Source organism: Arvicola amphibius, chromosome 4 (genome assembly GCF_903992535.2).
Source record: "Arvicola amphibius chromosome 4, mArvAmp1.2, whole genome shotgun sequence".
In the NCBI taxonomy this organism is placed as follows: domain Eukaryota; kingdom Metazoa; phylum Chordata; class Mammalia; order Rodentia; family Cricetidae; genus Arvicola; species Arvicola amphibius.
In genome coordinates this window covers 145,900,958-145,920,327 of record NC_052050.1, presented here as the reverse complement: position 1 = coordinate 145,920,327, position 19,370 = coordinate 145,900,958, and the positions used below count along the sequence as shown (strand labels likewise).

The 19,370-nt window shown below is 48.8% G+C and overlaps 1 protein-coding gene across 4 annotated transcripts in view; it reads right to left on the bottom strand.

Moving 5' to 3' along the window:
* Tacc1 (transforming acidic coiled-coil containing protein 1) overlaps positions 1-19,370 on the bottom strand; it is an 80,644-nt gene that overhangs the window by 32,497 nt on the left and 28,777 nt on the right. Inside the window, exons 1-2 of one of the 4 annotated variants that reach the window (XM_038325960.1) lie at positions 12,021-12,370; positions 10,967-11,082 (exon numbers count right to left, since the gene is read on the bottom strand). The exons of 1 other annotated variant lie outside the window; for it this stretch is intronic. In XM_038325960.1, the coding sequence (XP_038181888.1) occupies positions 10,967-11,082; positions 12,021-12,184 (280 nt within the window). In that variant the 5' untranslated portion in view covers positions 12,185-12,370. Of the gene's footprint in view, positions 1-10,966; positions 11,083-12,020; positions 12,371-19,370 lie in introns of those variants that run through there. 2 more of the 4 variants (XM_038325961.1, XM_038325962.1) reach the window with 2 other exon arrangements.

The window sequence follows — 19,370 nt, the reverse complement described above, 5'->3', positions numbered from 1 at the left end:
GAATGGGAGAGGGCTGTACAGCAGAGTCACACCCGTCCTACAGGAATGGGAGAGGGCTGTACTGCAGATTCACACCCATCCTACAGGAATGGGAGAGGGCTGTACCGCAGATTCACACCTGTCCTACAGGAGACGGGGAAGGGCGTACCGCAGATTCACCGTTCAGAAAATGTTCTAAGTGACTGCTCGTGTGTCACTCACAGGGACCCACACTTGAGGTGGCAAATCGCACTGCCACTGTGGATTGTAAATCCTCCTTGAGGAAGCCCACATGTGCTAGTTAAGTTCTATTTACAGAGACGTGAAAATGATGTCACTCCTTCCTCCTAGACAGGAATAACCACACATATGAAACCGCCTGGAAACACGGCAGCTGCCGAGTCCAGAGGCTTTGTGTCTTTTGTTGGTGGCGGTGGTTTTTTTTTGGGGGGGGGGGGTTTATTTTGCTTTCTGGGGACTAGACAATATAATGTACAGTATGTATGTATATATATACACACACACACACACACACACACTACACAGGCCACACTGACCTCAAACTCATAATCCTCCTGCTTCTATCTTTGCCTAACTTTGGATACTATTTTTAATTTTATTTTTTAAAGCTGAATAGGCGTTTAGCAAAGATACGTCGGTATACGTTTAAGCACAAGGGTAAGAGCAAGGGTGCTGCAGAATTAAGATGCGCTCTATGGGGCATGGACATCCGTTTCCCTGAGCACTGGCTGGAGAAAGAATGAGTCACCCAGGAAAGTCACTGCCATTCTGGATTCTGACTCCACTTTCTCCACACCCTCACATCCCCTGCGTTTGGCACTAAAACTTCTTGAGAAGCCAAGAGAAGCAGCTCACGTGTATAGGCCGAACACTCAGAGGCAGAGGGAGAAGGGGGCCAGGATTTTAAACCAGCCCGGGCTATAGTGTAAGACCCTTTCTCTAAGAAAAACAAACCCTGAGAAGCTGTGTTTCTTTGCATGCTGCTGCTGTGCTAAAACACCGCGACCAAAGCAACCAGGGCAGAAAGGGATTACTTAAGCTTAAAGTTCATAGTTCATCATGGAAGGAAGTTGAGGCAGAACTGAAGCAGCAGAGGCCAGCGGGGGAACAGGGAGCTAGGCTTTCTGGTTTGCAATTCAGGGCTTGCTCAGCCTGCTTTTCTTATGCTAAAGCAGAACCACCTGCCCAGGGGTGGCACCACCCACAGAGAGCTGGGTCCTTCCACGGCAATCATCAGTCTAGACAATGCCCATCTCCAGGCTGGTCTGATGGATGGGCATTCCCTCAATTCATGGCCTCTCTTCCTAGACAACTGACTTATGACAAGCTGACAAACTCAACACAGAAGCCAAGGCCCCAGAGGTCTGGGAAATAAGCCAACAGCACTCCACAGGAGCCTTCACACTCCCTAGACACCCTTATCCTACTCTTCGAAGACCCCAAGGCTCCAACAGAGCTGATGTTCAGTGCCCACTGCACAGCCGGGTTCTCTCTTTCATCCAGAGAAAGGTATATTTACACAGCTAGTGAGACCGCTCAGGCTGCACACTGACAGCTATTTCAGGACTAGCATTTGCTCTTCACTTGAGGCCCTTCCTTCTGGAAGCCTCGTAGGACCCCACTCTGCACTGGCCTTGTATCCTCCTCTCCTGTGCAGAAATCAAGGGTGTCCGGAGAAAAACTGCCTCAAGCAGGCAGCAGCCCTTTCTGCAAGCGGAAAAACCTGAGGAGAACAGTAATGAGGCACACATTAGCACCTGCGACAAGTGCCCAACACTCAGAGAGGGGTGTTCATCCCTAACTTCAAGTTTGAATTCCTAGTGCTTCTGATTTCCCTAAGTTGCAAAGTTGCAATGTATTCTATGTGTGTTCTCAATCGACATCCCCCTCTTCCAAGATAACTGGAACAAATGCCGGGCAGTGGTGGTGCACGTGCCTTTAATTCCAACACCCTGGAGGCATAGGCAGGTGGATCTCTGTGGAGTTCAAGGCCAGCCTGGTCACAGAGTGAGTTCTAAGGGTGGTCAAGACTACACAGAAAAACCCTGTCTCAAAAAAACCAAAACAAACAAACAAAATTCCAAAAAGCCAAGGCCATGGGACTTAAAATGGAGAATGAGAGACTGAATGACTTTGAAGGTCCAGGAAGTTAACCACGCAGGGGGTGGGGGTGCTGGTAAATCAAGGCAGAGGTCTCCTTCCCACCACCACTCACTATTCATTAGGGTATCTAAGGTGGAGCACCAACACTAACTCCCTCACCCACCCAGAGAACAAACCAACTGTCTTGTCTGTTCCTTCTCACCTCTGACACTACAAAAATACTCGTTACCCAGGAGCTAAGGAAGGGCAAGTTTAGCTATTTCGTGTTTTGTTTTTGTTTGAAGACAGGGTACCAGCTGCCATGCCATTCTTCTGGGATAACTTTAACATTCTAACAGAGCAGAAGGCATGGTGGCACCTGCCTAGAACCCTAGCACTCAGGAGGTTCAAGTAGGATGACCCTGCTTGAGAACAGGCTGGGCAGCACAGAAAGACCGTTTCAAAACACACACACACACACACACACACACACACACACACACGCATGCGCAGCCTAAAGCTCTACATGTAAAAATAGGTAAAAACCCACTTGATAAAAGGATAAAACTGGTGCCAAGGTCAAGGAGAGCACTTCAAATTTCCAAAACAGCACTTTATGCTATTTCATTGAAAGAGATCCAAGAGAAGGGGTGGGGGAGTCAGAGGAAGGTCACTTAATATGCACTGAGTCCCTGGGTTCCATCCCAAGCACAATCCACTCAAATCAAGAGATCCAAACTCTACCTTCTAAAGAACATACTCTAACCGAAGAAGAGTTATTTAGTTAGGCTAACCAGAACGCGTCTGCCTACCAGCAGCCAAGACCTTCTCCAGAGAAGCCAAGACCAACAATCGACTATGTTTGGTCCTCTCAATAATGCGGTGCCCACTGGTTCTGGAGCCATCTGGATCTATCTCAGGCCACATTTCACGTGGTGCAGAAATCTCTCCCACAGACAGATGTTAGAAAGCCCTCACTCGGCACAGGGCCGCACTGCCCCAGCCGGAAGAGCGAAGGCAGGAGACGCGTGCTAACAGATGGGCTTGTGATGCAGAGACCTGAAACTGTGGGACTTCAATCCACTGCTGCCAAACAGCCCTAACGTGCAATCTCTTCAGAAATAATTACTGCAGAATTCAAAATACCAACTGCTTCTTTCATAAAGCAGTAACCACCCACACAGCTGGGAAGCCGAGGCTCGGGATAAAAAGAGCTAGGAATGCTTAGCAAGAAGAGCCCCCAGATAGTGAGCTCAGGAGACACCCCACAGCAGGATGGTCATTCCGTACCCAGGAATGCTGAGCACACAAGAGACCTTAAGGGAAGGGAGCAGGAGCTGGGGAGAAGTTTGTGGATCCGGAAGTTACACCCTTTGGCAATGTAAGAAGCTTGTGGTAACCAGCGCCAGCATGGAGTTCCCAATGAGCCTTCACCTGCTGGCATTCCCACCACTGGGCTAACCTGTGTCACTGAAAGGGTTCTGTGGAAGTAACAGTGTGACTTCTGACTTGTTTGTTAATGGTCGGCGGCCCGGGGAGGTGAAGCCAGCTGTCATTCTGTAAGGGCAGTGAAAGAAAGGACACTGTGCAGGGCCCCCCTTAGGACCTGAGCCTCGTTCCATCAGCCAGCAATACCCGGTGAGAAAATGGTGCCAGATAGAAAGACCTTAGCCTGAGGTCAAGTCACCCAGGGGTCTTGGTTTCACAAGTGCCAGCTAAGCTGCCCCACTTTCAAAAACTGTTTCAAGCTAAGTTTTGAAATAATTTGCTATGAAGCAATGGGCTACCACCAACAATACAGAAACTTATGGGGACCACGGGCAGGGCTCAGAGAAAAGCACTTGTCCACCACAGGTGAGACCTGGGTTAATCCCCAGCACTACCAACAAAACCAAAAACAAACAACCCTTCTCTCTTGACCTAAAAACAGGTACCAAGTCCCAGGACGCTGAATGCCATCTTCACAATCCCCTTTCCTCACCCAGACAAGACTCGGAGAAAAGAAACCAATTCCTTCCTCCGTTTTCCTCATTGAAGAGCTGACACTGTTTTTACTTTAATTTATTTATTTAGAGACAAGGTCTCTCTGTGTAGCCCTGGCTGTTCTAGACCTGTGAGCTCGGCAGACCACGGAGTCCTTGAACTCAGAGATCCCCATGCCTCTGCCTCGAGTGCTGGAATCAAAGGCGTGCACCACCACACAGGAGCCCAAGCTAATTATCAAGAAAATAAAAAGCACTTCCAGTGCCGCTGTACCACTTACCCAAGATGACTTTTGCTTCTGTTGGTTTGTATCTAAACTGTGCAGCAAACTTCTGCTGCTCAAAACCCCAAACTACAATGTGTAAGTCAGACACATGCATTCGCATATGGACGGGCCTTCATGCCAAGTCCACAGGCACAGGAGACTTCGTCTTCTCGTGACTTTTCAGCTGTCACTGAGGAAAGGGTGCTTTCCCCAGCTCACACCCTGTTCTGGCAGTGTTTTAAGGCCTTTCATTTCCTCTTAGCCTCCTCGAACACTGAACAGGGGGATTCACAAATTCCCTGGAGAGGAAAAGCTGTGAACCACATTTCCCAGAGCTCTGGATGAGCAACCCCTCCTCCCTGCCCTGCAGGAATGGAGAGTGAACTCAGGATCGAACGTTATGGAGGTCAGGGCAGTCTCAAACGTGTGCCGACCCTCCTGTCGCAGACTCCCAACAGTTAGACTGATAGTGGAATTTACACATTTCTAAAACAAAAAACAAAAACTTCACACTGACTGACTCGGCGGGGGGTAGGGGGGTGTAGGTGGGTGGGGGCACGTCAGATGGTTCTCTCCTTCTGTCATGTGGGTTCCAGGGATCATTCAGACCATGAACCTTGATGACAAGTACCTCTACCCACTGGGCCACCTCACCCTTGCAGACAGATTTTCCATCTTAAAAGCTGAAATTAAGACTGAGTGCACTGCCGGCAATCAAGGCTCTGGTCCTGATGTGTCACTTTTTGAAACAGAAACTATATCCTATCTCAGTATCACTGCTATAGCGGAAATGCTAGAAAGTACTTGCATCTAGTCACCCAGTAAACAAATGTGGCGGGAGTAGAAAGCTGGCAAGGTGAGCATCCTGCAGTGGGAACTGGGACACATGCGCTATTCCTTCCCAGCGGTGCTCCCAAGAGGCTACTGGATCAGATCGTGCGGTGCACACCTTCAACTGCAGCATGGGGCAGGCGGACCAGGAGCTAGAGGCTTCCCGGGCTCCATGGTGACTCGGCCTCAAAAGCAAATGGAATGAAGGGGGGGAACGAAGGGGCTAAGGGCGCAGTTCAGTGGGAGAGCTGGCAGAGGCAGCCTGCCCGGCAGAGCAGCCAGCGGACACACTCGCCCTGGTGAAGCAGCGTATTGTGAGTTTACCAGCACAAGCAAACCCTAATTATGTTCAGGACTAGGCTGGTGCTTCCAAAGTGGAGGCTGAGATCTTAAACTCAAAAGCAGCAAGGCCTTTCCACAGCCAACCGTCAGTCACAGGCACGCATAGTCAGCAATCCTGGTTAGCAGAGCTCGAGGAAGATGGCTGTTCAGCAGATAAACAATGGACTCCCAACACTACGGTGGATCTTGGAGATTATGAGAAAACAGTTACAGCCCAAGGCTGCCTACAGATAAGACTGCTGCTTCAGAGCGATTAAAATGCCTTTTCTGCGCCCCCCAACCTCCCCACTCACGCAAGGGCAAGTGGAGCTCTGTGCATTCAAGGCCAGACTGGTCTATAGAGCGAGTTCCAGGACAGCCAGGGCCACATAGAGAAACCCTGTCTCAGAAATAACAAACAATTTCATTCCTCACATGAACATCAGCAATAAATATCAGTAGGTGGATTCTGTTTCTACTCCAGACTGCACCGGTTAAGTATCTGAAATGCCTAGGCATTTGAAAATAAAAATGGACCCGTGGGGTTAACTAGTTTTCCAAGGCTAATGTAGGGGTTCCTACATTAACTAACATTCTCTTTTTCAAAGAAAGGTAACCATCTGTAAATACAGGTACGATCACAAAGGAAGAGGGACCTAACTGACTAAGAAAACCTCTGCAGTTTTGGTAGTGGGGTTGTTTTGTTTTTGCTTGTTTTTAACAGGCTTTCACGATATAGCTCGGGTTGGCCTACAACTAGGCTTTTATAGGCTGAAACACCTGAATAAACCTACAGCCCCTATTCCTGCAAAAACAAAAGTGTCTGTGTGAGAAGATGAGGGGCTTCCTCAAGAGTTCTTGGGGAGGGGTCTTCACCAGCACACATCCCAGCAAAGACAAAACAAAATGAAATAAAGCAGCTCATTGGCTAACGAGATGGCTCAGTCAGAAGTCTGGTGATCTGAGTTCAATCCCTAGAACCCACATAACGGTGGATGAGAATTGGCTCTGTGGTAGTCTTCTCTCTCCCTCTCTCTCTCTCTCTCTCTCTCTCTCTCTCTCTCTCTTTTCCCCCCCCCCCCTCTCTGGCATCTGTGCCTCTCCCCACAATAATGATAATATTTTTTAAAGCAGAGGCAGAAGGACCCCTATGAGCATGGCTACTATAGTGTGACCCTGTCTCAAAACAAAACAAGCAAACCCAGCTCAGCACCCTTTGCTGGGAAGAGGACTGCAAATGCAGAACTACCAGTGGAAAGTTCTCAGCTGCCAGCCTGGTATTTCCAAGAAAACTTTCAGTTAGTTTATTACATATTCAGAAGCCAACTTTTTTCTGTGCCTAAAAAAAGTCACAACCTGACCTACTATTTAATTGTTAGCATAAAACCATCTTAAGAGGACTCATTAAAAAAATTACATACATTCTTAAAACAGTTCCAATAAAAGCAAAACTGTACTTCCCTCCAAATTTAAAGAACGAGGAGGCGGGTGATGGAGCAGGAGGCTGCTCTTCCAGAGGACCAGAGTTCAATTCCCAGCACCCACATGGCGGGTTACAACTGTCTGTTACTCTAGTCCCAGGGGACCCAACACCCTCACATAGACATACACACACACACAAGCAAAACAGCAACACACAAAATAAATAAATCATTAAAAAAAAAAAGAGCTTTTGCTCAGTGAAACCAACTTCAGCGAGACCTGTGTTTCTGCTGTGTTCTCACGACTACTTTGTATGCGTGACAAGGTGATCCACAGGCTGGACTAACTCCAAGAGGTTCTTAAAAGGCCAGACACTAACCAACCAGTCTTAGGAGTCCCCCACTGTCTAAAGACCTTAACCCCTCCCCCGAGAGACACACTCTGCAGCCACGAACTACCCTGGAGAGCCCTGCTGATGTAAGGCTCTCTAAGAAAACATTTATACAGAAGGAAAGAGTGTGACAGTCACTGGAAGGGGAAGGACCAAACAATTGAGTGGCTGTGGCTGGGGGCCAGGGGGCGGGGCAGAGCCAATCCCAGCCTCTATTCATTTACTGGAGAATCTGGCAGAGGAATCAGAAGGGCAGACTGGTAGAACGCTGGGGAAAGGCTGCCGGGGCTGAGGACAATTCAAAGAGGCTTTCAAACAGCTACTTAATGTCCGTCCTATGGGCTTTATTTAAATTTGATGAGAAGGTTGGAGAAATAGTTCTTTCTAGCTTCTAGACCTCCCTCCCGATCTGCAAGGAAGCTATGGGGGCAGGCGGTATCTTCATCACAGGAAGGACTGTGTAATGTTCTGCCACACACCCTCTGCCACGTGCCAGTCCATGCCAACCAGGAATCCTGACCTGGCAGCAGCACAGAGCAGGCCAAAGGTTCTGTTTTGAGTCTCAGCACGGTATACCCAGCATGCAGATGACAATTTCTAGTAAAAAAAACCAACTGCAAAAAGAGTGATGGGTGGCTGGAGAGATGGCTCAGCAGTTAAGAGCACTGCCTGCTCTTCCAGAGGACCTGAGTTCAATTCCCAGCAACCACATGGTGGCTCACTACCATCTGTAATGAGATCTGGTGCCCTCTTCTGGGGTGTAGGTACGCAGGCAGAACATTGTACATACTAAATAAATAAATAAATAAATCTTAAAAAAGAGTGATGGTATACCAATAAATCTAACCCCTCTACAAAGTCCAGAGACTCGACTTCCCCAGGAAACTTGTGACGAAGTAAGCACTAAGCTACATCAACTGTGGACCTAAGGGAGTCAGAACCCATTCCAAGATCGGGTAACTGAAAGCCCTTCCATCTGGCACTATATGGTGATGGTGTTAAAGGCAGTGGGAGGGAGAAGCCACATGGAAAGGACGTCCACCCCAGAGCCCTTCCTCCATAAAGCAAACAACCTTGTCAAAAGGAAGTCAGACCCAGCACTTGAGAGGCTGGGGCACGAGTTCACAAGTTCAAGGCCAGCCTAGGCTACACAGGGAGACTGTTATTTATCTCATAAACAACAAAATACCTGGGCCAGCAAGATGGCTCAGGGAATATAAGTATTTACTGCTATACACTACAACCAGCATGGTGGAAGGACAGAACCAATTCCTGATAGCTGCCCTCCAAACTCCACACACGGGCAATGGCACATGCCCCTACCACCACTAAATAACAAATGCGAAAACAATTTCTTTATTTTTTTTAAATAATTTTTATTAAAGGTGTGGCTGACACCTTTAATCCCAGTACCTGGAATGCACAGGTAAATGAATCTCCCTTAAGTTTGGTGGGGGGGGCAGCCATGAAAAGCTAAGTCCGGGCAGGTCACCAAAAGAAGTTCTTTACTTCCCACCATTATCTGGCCACTGATGAATTTAAATGGAGTCTGGAGTCTCAGTAGTTTACCCTGAGACAATGCCTGGCAGCAAGAGGAACCACAGGCTGAGACCCCCACCCAAAAGCAGACCATTCAAAGGAAATGCCTGGCATTCCAACCGCTGTAGATAGGATCACCTGCCAGGGCACCTCACCAGGACATCCCTAGACGTATGCCAGCCAATCAGGGGTCCTGAACCTCAGAAACCCCTCACCTTCACTACTATAAAAACCCAATTCCAAATGAGCTCAGGGCTTTCCGCTTATTCCAGTATGTTGGACATGCGGAGAGACCGAGTTTGCAAACTTGATTAAAATAAAGGCTCTTTGCTTTTACATATGGGACTTGGTCTCCTTGGTTGGCTTTTGTGGGGACCCCGCGGATTTGGGCATAACAAGTTCAAAGCCTGCTTGGTCTACACAGTTGAGGCCCTGTCTCAAAGGAGTTAAAGACTTGCAACAATGAATTAAATTGTCCCCAAGAAGATTACGTTAAAAGACACAATTTACCAGAAATGTGCCCTTATTTGGAAATAGTGTCTTCAGAGGTGCAATGAAGTTAAAATGAGGTCATACTAGTCTAGAGAGAGTATTAAATTGAATGACCTGAGTACCCATAGCATGGCCACAAGAAGACACAGACTTTCAGGGAAAACCCACCATATGATAAAGCAAAGAAGAATTACGTTGCCTCAAGCCAAACCCAAGGGCTCCTGACAAGCAGCGCAAGTTAGAACAGACAAGAAAGTTTTCCTTGAGTCTTCAGGAGCAGGACTCTGCCAACACTCGGGTTTCAGACTTCCAATTCTGATTAGCTCTCGGCAATTGTGAAAGTAAACTGGTTTTGAGCTGGTTTATGGTATTTTGCACAGATACCCTACAGCCGCTTCCTACCTCACTCTGAAAACCTACCATCATCATAATGGCCTGGTCTGCCCCTCACCTCCCTGACTTCAGCTCCTATTACTTAGCAGCCCAGTCATTCCACATGGGCAGCACTGGCCTCTGGGCCAGCTCCTCCAGAATGGTGATTCTCTAGACCCTAGGGCTCCACTGCTTAGGGGCTGCTTCTCAGCAAACACCGTTCCCTTTGCAGAAAGGGTTCTTCTCCCAAAAACACACACAACTCTTGTTTCCTCGACTCTCCCCTAAGGAGTCTGTTTACGGTACTGTCTCTATGGGGTTCCCCTAAACTAACTTCCAGCACCTACGAACCAGACCCATAGGTCAGCCCCCACCCTCCACCCCGCCGTTCTCCACAGAACTTAACATAACTCAACAGATATTTTGCTTTTACGACTTAAAAGGTTCGCCTCCCTCCAAAATGTTGCTCAGTGAAATCAAGGATTCAACTTCTGTATCACAGGACCTCTATTGACTGAAGGAACAAATTAATTCTGATTAGAACAAATGAAATTTTATTCAAAACTATGTAACAATAAACCAAGCATGGCGACGCGGGCCTATCATTCCAGGACTGGAGGCGGCAGAATCAGTTCAAGGTTAGTCAGCCACGTAGTGAGTTTCAAGGCTAGCCTGGGCTATCTAAGATCCTGTCTCCAAAAAAAAATTTTTTTTTTAATTTAGTGGGCCAGAGGTATCTAGAATTGAAGGGCATGTATGAGATTGGGCTCTGGGGGAACTGGGGAAGGAATGTGTTGTTTACACTGAAGGGCTCCCAACCAGTCCTTGGTGGGAAGGAAAGGCAAGCAATTTTGAAACTGCTTAAGATTCCTGACTCAAAAATCAACTCTTACCTATAATTTTGTGTCTAGCCACACCCTTGTAGAAACTACTAGACTGTGGAGTCTGGGAAGCCAGATCTAAACATAACCCAACCGGTCACTCACCCAATTTTTACTTATTCGGGGTTGAGAGCAGAAATGGCTGGGAATGTCGATAAAAGCATAATCTCTCTTCAGAGAATGAAGGACGCTTGGGACCACCAAATCATCAAAACGTTTATTTTACAAAACGTTTATTTTACAAGCCTTCCAAATCAGCCTCTTCTGGAGCAAGGAGACAATCTAACTTCTCTCAAGTGGTCCTCGAGATGCACACGCACCCCTTTTTATGCCCCCCCCTTTTAAAAGTTAAAACCAAAGAAGTAGATAATTAAAGTTGTTTTTTACCTTGGGGTTTGGCCTCAGGGTCTGCCAATCCTAGAGGTGAGCCACAAGACTCCTTGAGAGGCGATCTGATTGGGGTTTCCGCTTCAGGAGTCTCAAAATTACCTTCAGAATCCGAGCTGCCAGGGGGGAAAAACGAGGCATTACCACGGTCAACGGTATTTCCAACTGCCTTTAAACTGCACTTACAACGCTGCAAGTCCAGCACCTTCGTCTAACTTTACAACCAACCAATCCTCAACCCGGCTGAGGGAGAGGCTGCGGCAGTCTTTCAGCGATGCCCAGCATCCTAGCTCCCCGAAATCTCTTCTGTCCTCTGGAACGTCTCACCAGTACCACTTATTTTTGAGGTCATCTTTGCCTTTCACAGCCGAAACGGGGGGAGGGGAGCTTCAAATCAACTCCTCGTAATTGACCCCTTTTCCTGAGGCTTAAAAGTGAATACCGCCCCCCCCCCCCCGCGCCGCCCAAACTAAGCCAATTCTTAACCATGCCTTCCTTGTTCCTTGGTAGGCCTCTATCTGTCTCAAAGTCACTCGCGGCTGAAAATGCCGTCACCTGCCTTCCACGATCACACGTGTGACAGCTCAGCAGAGACCACCATTTCTCACCAGCTGCCAGGGGCCTGTCATCACGCGATCCTCTCTTACCACGGCAGCATTTTCGGACACTGCGGGGCAGAGATGGATGCGGGGGAGGAGGGAGGACGATTTCCTGCCCACAGGGGAAAAGCTACAAATCCCACCTGGCCTCATCAACTGACACTACCCGGTGTGGCTGTGTCGGAGCCGGGGTGTCGACGCTTAAGAGAAAACGAGCCAGGCAAACCGGGATGGGGAGACCGCCGATTCGGGGCCGGGTTCAGAAAGCTCACAGCGAAGACAGGGGACGAAAAGCACACGGGCAGACAGAACATCCCGAACTTTCGGGTGCACAGCGGAGACCCGGCTGCGGGCAAGATGCAGCCAGAGCCGGCAACACGGTTGCGCGCACACAGCATGACCGCGGTGGGAGGATGGCGCGCGCCAGCATCCCGGCTGGGATGCGGTGTACTTGCCTGAAACTCAGGGATTTGGTCTCGGCTTGCGAGTCCTCCTCCTCCTCAGGGTCACCCTCGGGACCTCCGGCTTCTTCCTCGCCCGCGCCCGCGCCGCGGACCGCGGACCACGTCCACTTGGCCCACTGCACGGGCGACAGGATCTGCCAGGGACTGAACGCCATGAGCGCGGCTGCCGCCCCGGCGGTGGGAACGGCGGCCTCCTTCCTTCAAAATGGAGGGGCTGTGACAGGCGCCGGCGACCCGCGGATGTGGCTCAACTAGCGAGCGCCGTCGGGCCGGGCGCAGCGCTTCCTCCCACGGCCCGCAGCGCCGCTCGCCCCCGCTCCTCCGAGCCGCCGCGCCACACGCTCGCCCCCGCTCGCCCCCGCGCGCCCGCCTGTCCCCTCCCTCTCTCCCTCCCTCCCTACGCGGCTTGGCTCTGGGGTCGGCTCCCGCCTAGAGCAGCCTGGGCCACCGCGGAGCCGCGCCCCTGGAGCCGCCCCCTCGGACCGAACTACTGGCGCGGCGCGCGGGGGCGACGGCTGGGAAGGCTTTGGGGCGCGCTCCCCCTGCCGCGCTGGTCGCGCCCGGCCTTGCTCGGGCAGGGGCTGCCCGACCGCCCGACCGATCGCGCTCCCTCGCCCTCCCTCTCTCCCCGCGGGGACCCGCGCCTGCAGCTCGCCGCGCCGCGCGCCGCCGACGTCCGTTTCCGAGCGTGTGCGCGCTGCTGCGCCTTTCCTCTTCCCCCTTTTATCTGTTCTTCCTGCCGCTACGACTTAATGGCGTGGCTGACGCTGGACCGCACCGAAGTTAAGCCCTTTATTTAAAAACAAAAGCAAAAAAAAGAAAAAAACTCTGAACCTCTGTTGTGCCCGCTCCCTGACACTACTCATCTCCATCCCCATTATCCCCAAGATTTGGGAGGCTCCCCCTGGCAACGTAAGAATTGAAGATGCCTTGCCAGCACCAAACCACACTCACGGAGGCTCTGGAGTGGCCAAACCTGGGACAGAGGATATAAAATTGCCCCCTGACAAGACAGCCTGAGCGGTTTCCCGTTGTCCATCCTTTTCAGAACTTTAAGGGTTTCTTCATATAATCTAGGTCTTTGGTTACTGATGTCATTTCCCGCTCCGGTACGAAGCCAGCAGGCCTGGTGACCGCAGCCTTCAGGATAAAATATTTTTATCTTTGTAGGCGAAGAGAAGAGTTTTTTCCTTCATCTTTGAAAGATTCAACAAAGGGACTGCCCCAGGCCCTCTCTCCTAGTGAACCCGTTGCCTCCAACGCCAAGCTTGAGTCTCTTGATGCGTCAATAATGTGTTTCTTGTGCTGCTGTCATTTCTGAGTCTCGGGGAATCTGTGATGTGGCTACAATTCCCACAGAGAGTGCGTCTCCAAAATTCAGGACAAGGTCGCGCAGAAACTTGTAGGACACCCATGATCTCCTGAACGGAGTTGGCACCAGTATACCGCTGATGAATCAGAAAGGTCTTAACATACTCCATAACAAAGCAAACATGTAAGATAAGGCTTGGCAGGTATTCCACCGTAATGAAAAGGCAGGAGGATGCTTTGGAATCCATTACTGCTTCTTGCCAGAGATAAACAGGACTGTCAAGAAAGAGTGGTGTAAGACTTAAAAAAAAAAAAAAAAGAGGCAGAGTCATTTTGTTTCAGGTCTACAGGAACTATGCCAGCACTATCCAACTGTTGGTGTCTTGGGTTTATGATCACCACTTAAATCTCCAGGTTAGAAATCCCTTAGATTCCTTGGTTTGATACACGTATCCCGTGGCCTGAATATAATCCCCATGTGAGTCAGCACTTGGTTGTTCCCCCCCCCCCCCCCCCCCCCCGCCCACCAGCACTTGGTTTTGATCATTCTTCCTCAATAGTGCTAGAATCTTCCCTTCTCTCCATCCTTGGTGTGATATGCATAGTTCCTGCACTCCCAAATCTCTTAGAACCTCAGTTCCCAGGCTGAAGAGATGGCTCAGAGGTTGAGAGCTCTGGCTGCTCTTCCAGAAGACCTGGATTTAAGTCCCAGCACCCGCATGGCAGCTAACAACTGTCCGTGACTCTTAAGACCTGACATACAGATATACAGGCAGGCAAAACACTAATTAATGCACATAAAGTAAAAATAAATTTAAAAAGATCCTGCTTCCCTAGCCACCATCAGCAGGGACCTAAATCTAACTTTTATATATGCCCAAGAACACCTAGGAGATTGTAAAAACAGAAATTCACTCTGGGGAGTCTAGCTAGCTCAGAGGGAGCACACAAGACCTAGCCCACACAAGATCCTGAATTCCATCCCTATCCTGAAGCAAGGAGGAGGGGTTCAGTGGTGTCTAGACAGCTGTGTGTGTATTATACTGTCCTTGAGGAACTGTCAAGAGGGTAAACTTGGCAAACGATATCTAACTCAGGCCGACTACTGCTCTTGCTCCCAGAACGGTTTCTCTTCGCTTGCAGAGCTTTCTGCGTTCCTGAACTATACCTCTTCTCCCGCCTGAACCCCCAAGTTCCCCCAGGACGAAAGGCGTAAGCCAAGCCTGTCTCAGGGTGTAAGGTCACCCTACACTTAGCACAGCACATGCAACACGTTTATTTACACACATGCATCCTACATTTGAGCTATAAAATGCCAAAGGTCAGAGATCATGTCATATTTGTGATACATTTTTGTCTTTCCAGAAACTTAGGACAAGTGAGCACACTCAACGGTGGTCAATAAATTATATAAACAAACATACTAGTTTCCATTTGTCTCCCCCAGTTTGACTAGGCTCCTAGGGAAGCTGTGTCTTGAAGGAGCAAAGAACAGAACCAGCTCCAGGGGTGGCCCAGAGGGTTAAGAGGGTGGTTGTGCAGCCAGGCTTGAGGAAAGAGAAGCAGAAATGCCTCTCTTGTTCAAGTCACTCAGAGTAAACAGCAACAAAGTAACTCACTCCATAGTCTTCAGGAATTGTGTATCACAGAAGCTGCATAAGTTTGGTATGTTCATTTCCCTAAAATTCTAGAAAAGGCAGACCATGGTAGCTGCCATCCTCAGCTGCCCTGAGCAGAATGTCTGCAAATATGTAACTGAGCAGTCAGGAAACCTATTTGTTTTGGAAATGACCTTCAGCTGAGAAAGGGCCCTTTATTCTTTTCCACGGCTTCTTGCCCTTCCCAGAAGCTATGAGTCAGGATAACATGAAAATCTAAAACATAATTCCGTCCGGCTGCCGATGTAGCTCTGTGGTATATAGCTGGTGCGTAGCGTGAATGGGGCTCTGGGTTCAATTCCCACTGACAAAAATAACTCCTTCAAAGCATCCCACAAATGATGGCTAGGCCAAGCATGACGGAGCAACCCAGGCTACAGAGGGGTCTGCTGTATGGGTCTCCTTAGTAAAAGCTAAATGAACTGAGTCAGGGCTGGAGAGAGGGCTTGTCAGTTGAAAGAACTAATTGCTGTTGCACGGGACCCAGGTTCAGTTCCCACCACCCACAAGGCTACATACATTCATCCTTCATTCTAGTTCTAGATACTTGCTTGACACCCTCTTCTGGCCCACAAGGGCACGAGTGGCATACATGCATGCACGCAGGCAAAGCACACATACACATAAATCAATCTGAAAATAAACTGAGTAAACAAATTACGATGCCTAAGACTCTGCTGGCCCTAATTCTTGTTAGCCTCCACTAAGCCCCAGCTTGCCTCCACCTTAAGCTGCCTTTGTTCTCCTAGAATCTAGTTTTATCTGGAATCCTGTAGGTTCGGTTTAATGAGTATCTCCACCCTCATCCTCTCTCACTGAACTGCCTTCCCTAAGAATCTTGTCAAGTAGGTTTAACCAAAACCATCACACTCCCCTCCTCCAGAACTTCCTCTTAGTAATTTTTCAAGTCAGTGACACCCCCCCCCCCCACCTCAATGCAGATCCCTGCCTATAAATACTTGTCTTTGTGTTTGGGCTTAAACCAGATCTCTATTCCACAAAATCCTAGTGGAGTCGCCCCTTAAATGAAGTCTTCCATATTTCACAAGAATCACAGCAGACCTCCCGTTAACAAGCAAAGCATTACTTAGCAGCGTAGCCACTGTGAGGACAGAGTCCAAGGAGAGAGGCAGGTAAGGCGAGGCCTCACTGTGATCAATTCTTCTGCATGATAGGCCTTATATGAAGAGCAGAACCTGGAATAAGGGGAGCGAACACAAGAGCCCACCCATCTTATCAAAGGGCATAGCTGGGAGCTCCGGCAAGCCCCGTTGCCCATGCAACACCCAAATCCTGGATTCTAAAAGATATCTTTCAATATCATGACTGTTCTCTCTCACGTAAACTGTTGAGATCGGGTGCAGCTGAAGGACCAACCAAAGCCATGTGTGCATCTTCTTGTTCCATGGAACCTGCACAGGCAAAGAGGAATACCCATGCTTTGGAACACGGTAGTCATGACTCCATTTAGAAAGACCACAGATCGGGCTGGAGAGATGGCTCAGAGGTTAAGAGCATTGTCTGCTCTTCCAAAGGTCCTGAGTTCAATTCCCAGCAACCACATGGTGGCTCACAACCATCTGTAATGGGGTCTGGTGCCCTCTTCTGGCTTGCAGGTATACACACAGACAGAATATTGTATTCATAATAAATAAATAAATACAAAAAAAAAAGAAAGACCACAGATCATTTGGAAGCAACTTGGGAGGCCTGGATTAAAGGACTCGAGACTGAAGAGACCCAAGAAATTGTCTGTTCTCTGCCACAGAACTGCCTAGCAAATATAGTAGCTCTCACAGAAGCAAGATTCAAATCAGTGCTCACTTGGTTCTTTCAGTTCACTTGATCAGTAAGTCACGAGGATGTGAATAACCCCGGCACTTGGGAAACATAACTACACTGAAGGAACAGAACGTCCAGGCTGCTTTAAAAACAAAAACAAACAATTTTTGACCACCCATGGACACAAGAAGGCATTTCCATGAGACAAAGCGAACACAAAAGAGACAAGGAGAGAGCAGGGCAGGGTGACGCTGGAGAACTCCAGCAACTGTGTGCCTTCCGTCTTACTGAGACTGGGCCTCACTTTGTGTGGTGGCTGGAAAGAAAATGGCCCCCAAATGGAGTGGGACTGTGAGGGGGTGTGGCCCTGTTGGAGGAAGTGCATCACTGAGGGGGCGGGCTTTGAGATCTTCTCAAGCTTCACTCAGTGTGACAGTCCGTCTCCCGCCTCCCGTTGCCTCTGAGTTAAGACGCAGGACTCTCAGCTCCAGCACCACACCTGCCTGCATGCTGCCATGCTCCCCACCATGATGATAATCGACCGAACCTCTGAAAATGTAACCAAGCCACTCCAACTAAATGGTTTCTTTATAAGAGTTGTAGTCATGGTGTCTCTTCACAGCAATAAAACCTTAATTAAGATACTACACAACCCTGACTGGCCTGGAGCTTGCTATGTAGACCAGGCTGGCCTCGAACTCACAGAGCTCCTCCTGCCTCTGTCAATTGAGTGCTAGGATTAAAGGCGTAGGACACCCCCCCCCCCCAGCTTTATTTCTATTGTCTAACATCCACATAATTTTTATTTGGTAAGGGGAATGAGACAATCTCACACTGTACTTCAGGCTGGCCTGAACTCAAGGCAGCCCTCCTGCCTCAGCCTTCAGAGTGCTAGGGTGGTAGAAATACGCTACATCTTGCTAGTTTAAGAATTTGATTAGTGGTTGCTGAGACGGCTCAGCAGTTAAGAACACTTTCTGTTCTTCCAGAAGATGCAAATTTGGTTTCTAGCACCCATGTAGGGAGTCGTGCTGACTAGTTTTATGTCAACTTGACATACTATAGGTACCTATAGACATCTGAGAGGAGGGAACCCCCATAAGATCTGGCTGTAGGCAAGCCTATAAGTTTTCTTAATTAGTGATTGATGGGGGAGAGCTCAGCTCATGGTGGGAGGCGCCATCCCTGGGCTGCTGTGTAGGCCCATATTTCTATTTGGTATGGCAGCCAGGCTCTGAAGCCATAGGCCACACCTGAGGTGGTCACATATCCTGCCAGGCAGGCTTTTGCTGCCCTAACAAAGGGTCAGGATGTTGTTGCTCCTTTCTTTGTAATTTGGAGAATGCCGGATAGAGATGCTGATTCAAGCCTACTTGACAGCTAGCATACACACCAGACAGGTAGATGTGGACATGACAAAAAGCCATTCACCTGGTCACCTAGGAGACAGAATGCTAATGCATTTCCCCTAAGTTAAGTTTTTGTATAAAGGCTGTTTGGAGAATAAAAAGAAAGAAATTCTTCAGGATGTGAACTCAGGACTTCATGAGGGATCACCGAGAATCTCCCTCCCAACAAAGCCATGTGAGTCGTGTCTTTATTTCCACACCTCCGCATCAGTCCAGAGAGATAGATTATGTTGGGGTCTGGTCAAGAGAAATAATTGATTGTCTGGGCTAGCACCAGACCCCGACACTGCTGGCCCTGGGTTCTGTAAGAAAGCAGGCAGAGCAAGCCATAGGGAACAAGCCAGTAAGCAGCACCCCTCCATGGCTCCTACCTCTAGGCTCCAGTCTGCTTGAGGTCCTGTTCTGACTTCCTTCACTGGTGACCAGTGCTGTGGAAGTATAAGCCAAATAAACTCTTTCCTCCCCAACTTGCTTTTCAGGTATGGTGTTTCATTACAGGCAGCAATAGTAACCCTAGCTGCAGCCTCTTATAACTCTAGCTCCAAGGGATCTGATGTCCTCTCTGGGCCTCCCCAGGCCCTTTCACACAAATATATAACCTACACATAAGTAAAAATATCTTTAAAAATTTTTTTAAATGATGATAAGCAAAGTATGTGTCTAACTCAACCAAGATTAAATGCCAGAATAAGAGCTGAGAATGTAGCTCAATGGTAGGGCACTTGCCTGGTATGCTCAAGGCCCCGAGTTCAATACCCAGCACTGTAAAAAGTAGGTTAAAAAAAAAAAAGTCCAGATTGATGATGCAAGCAAAATTGTTAGACTTCTCAAAATCCCTTAAGAAAGGTACAGGGCTCTCTACAAACTAAAACAGCAGCTGGCAATCATGCTTAGGGCCTCAGCGAGGCCTCGGTAGAGTAGAGAGAGTATCTCCTATCTCCACTGGATAAACTTTCAAGAAATGGAGGAATTTCCTTGGTGGACTCTACAACCTAACTACTGACCACTCTCTCCACACTGGACAAGCTCAATACCCTCAGCTGCCGGCTTTTTCCCCTTGCACACTCGAGCACAGAATGTCCCTGGGATAATGACAGGGCCGTCTATCAATACAGCTCTTCTAATCAAGTGATTTCATGGGTCCTCACAATCCCTCTCATCAGGTAGATGGGATGAGATTT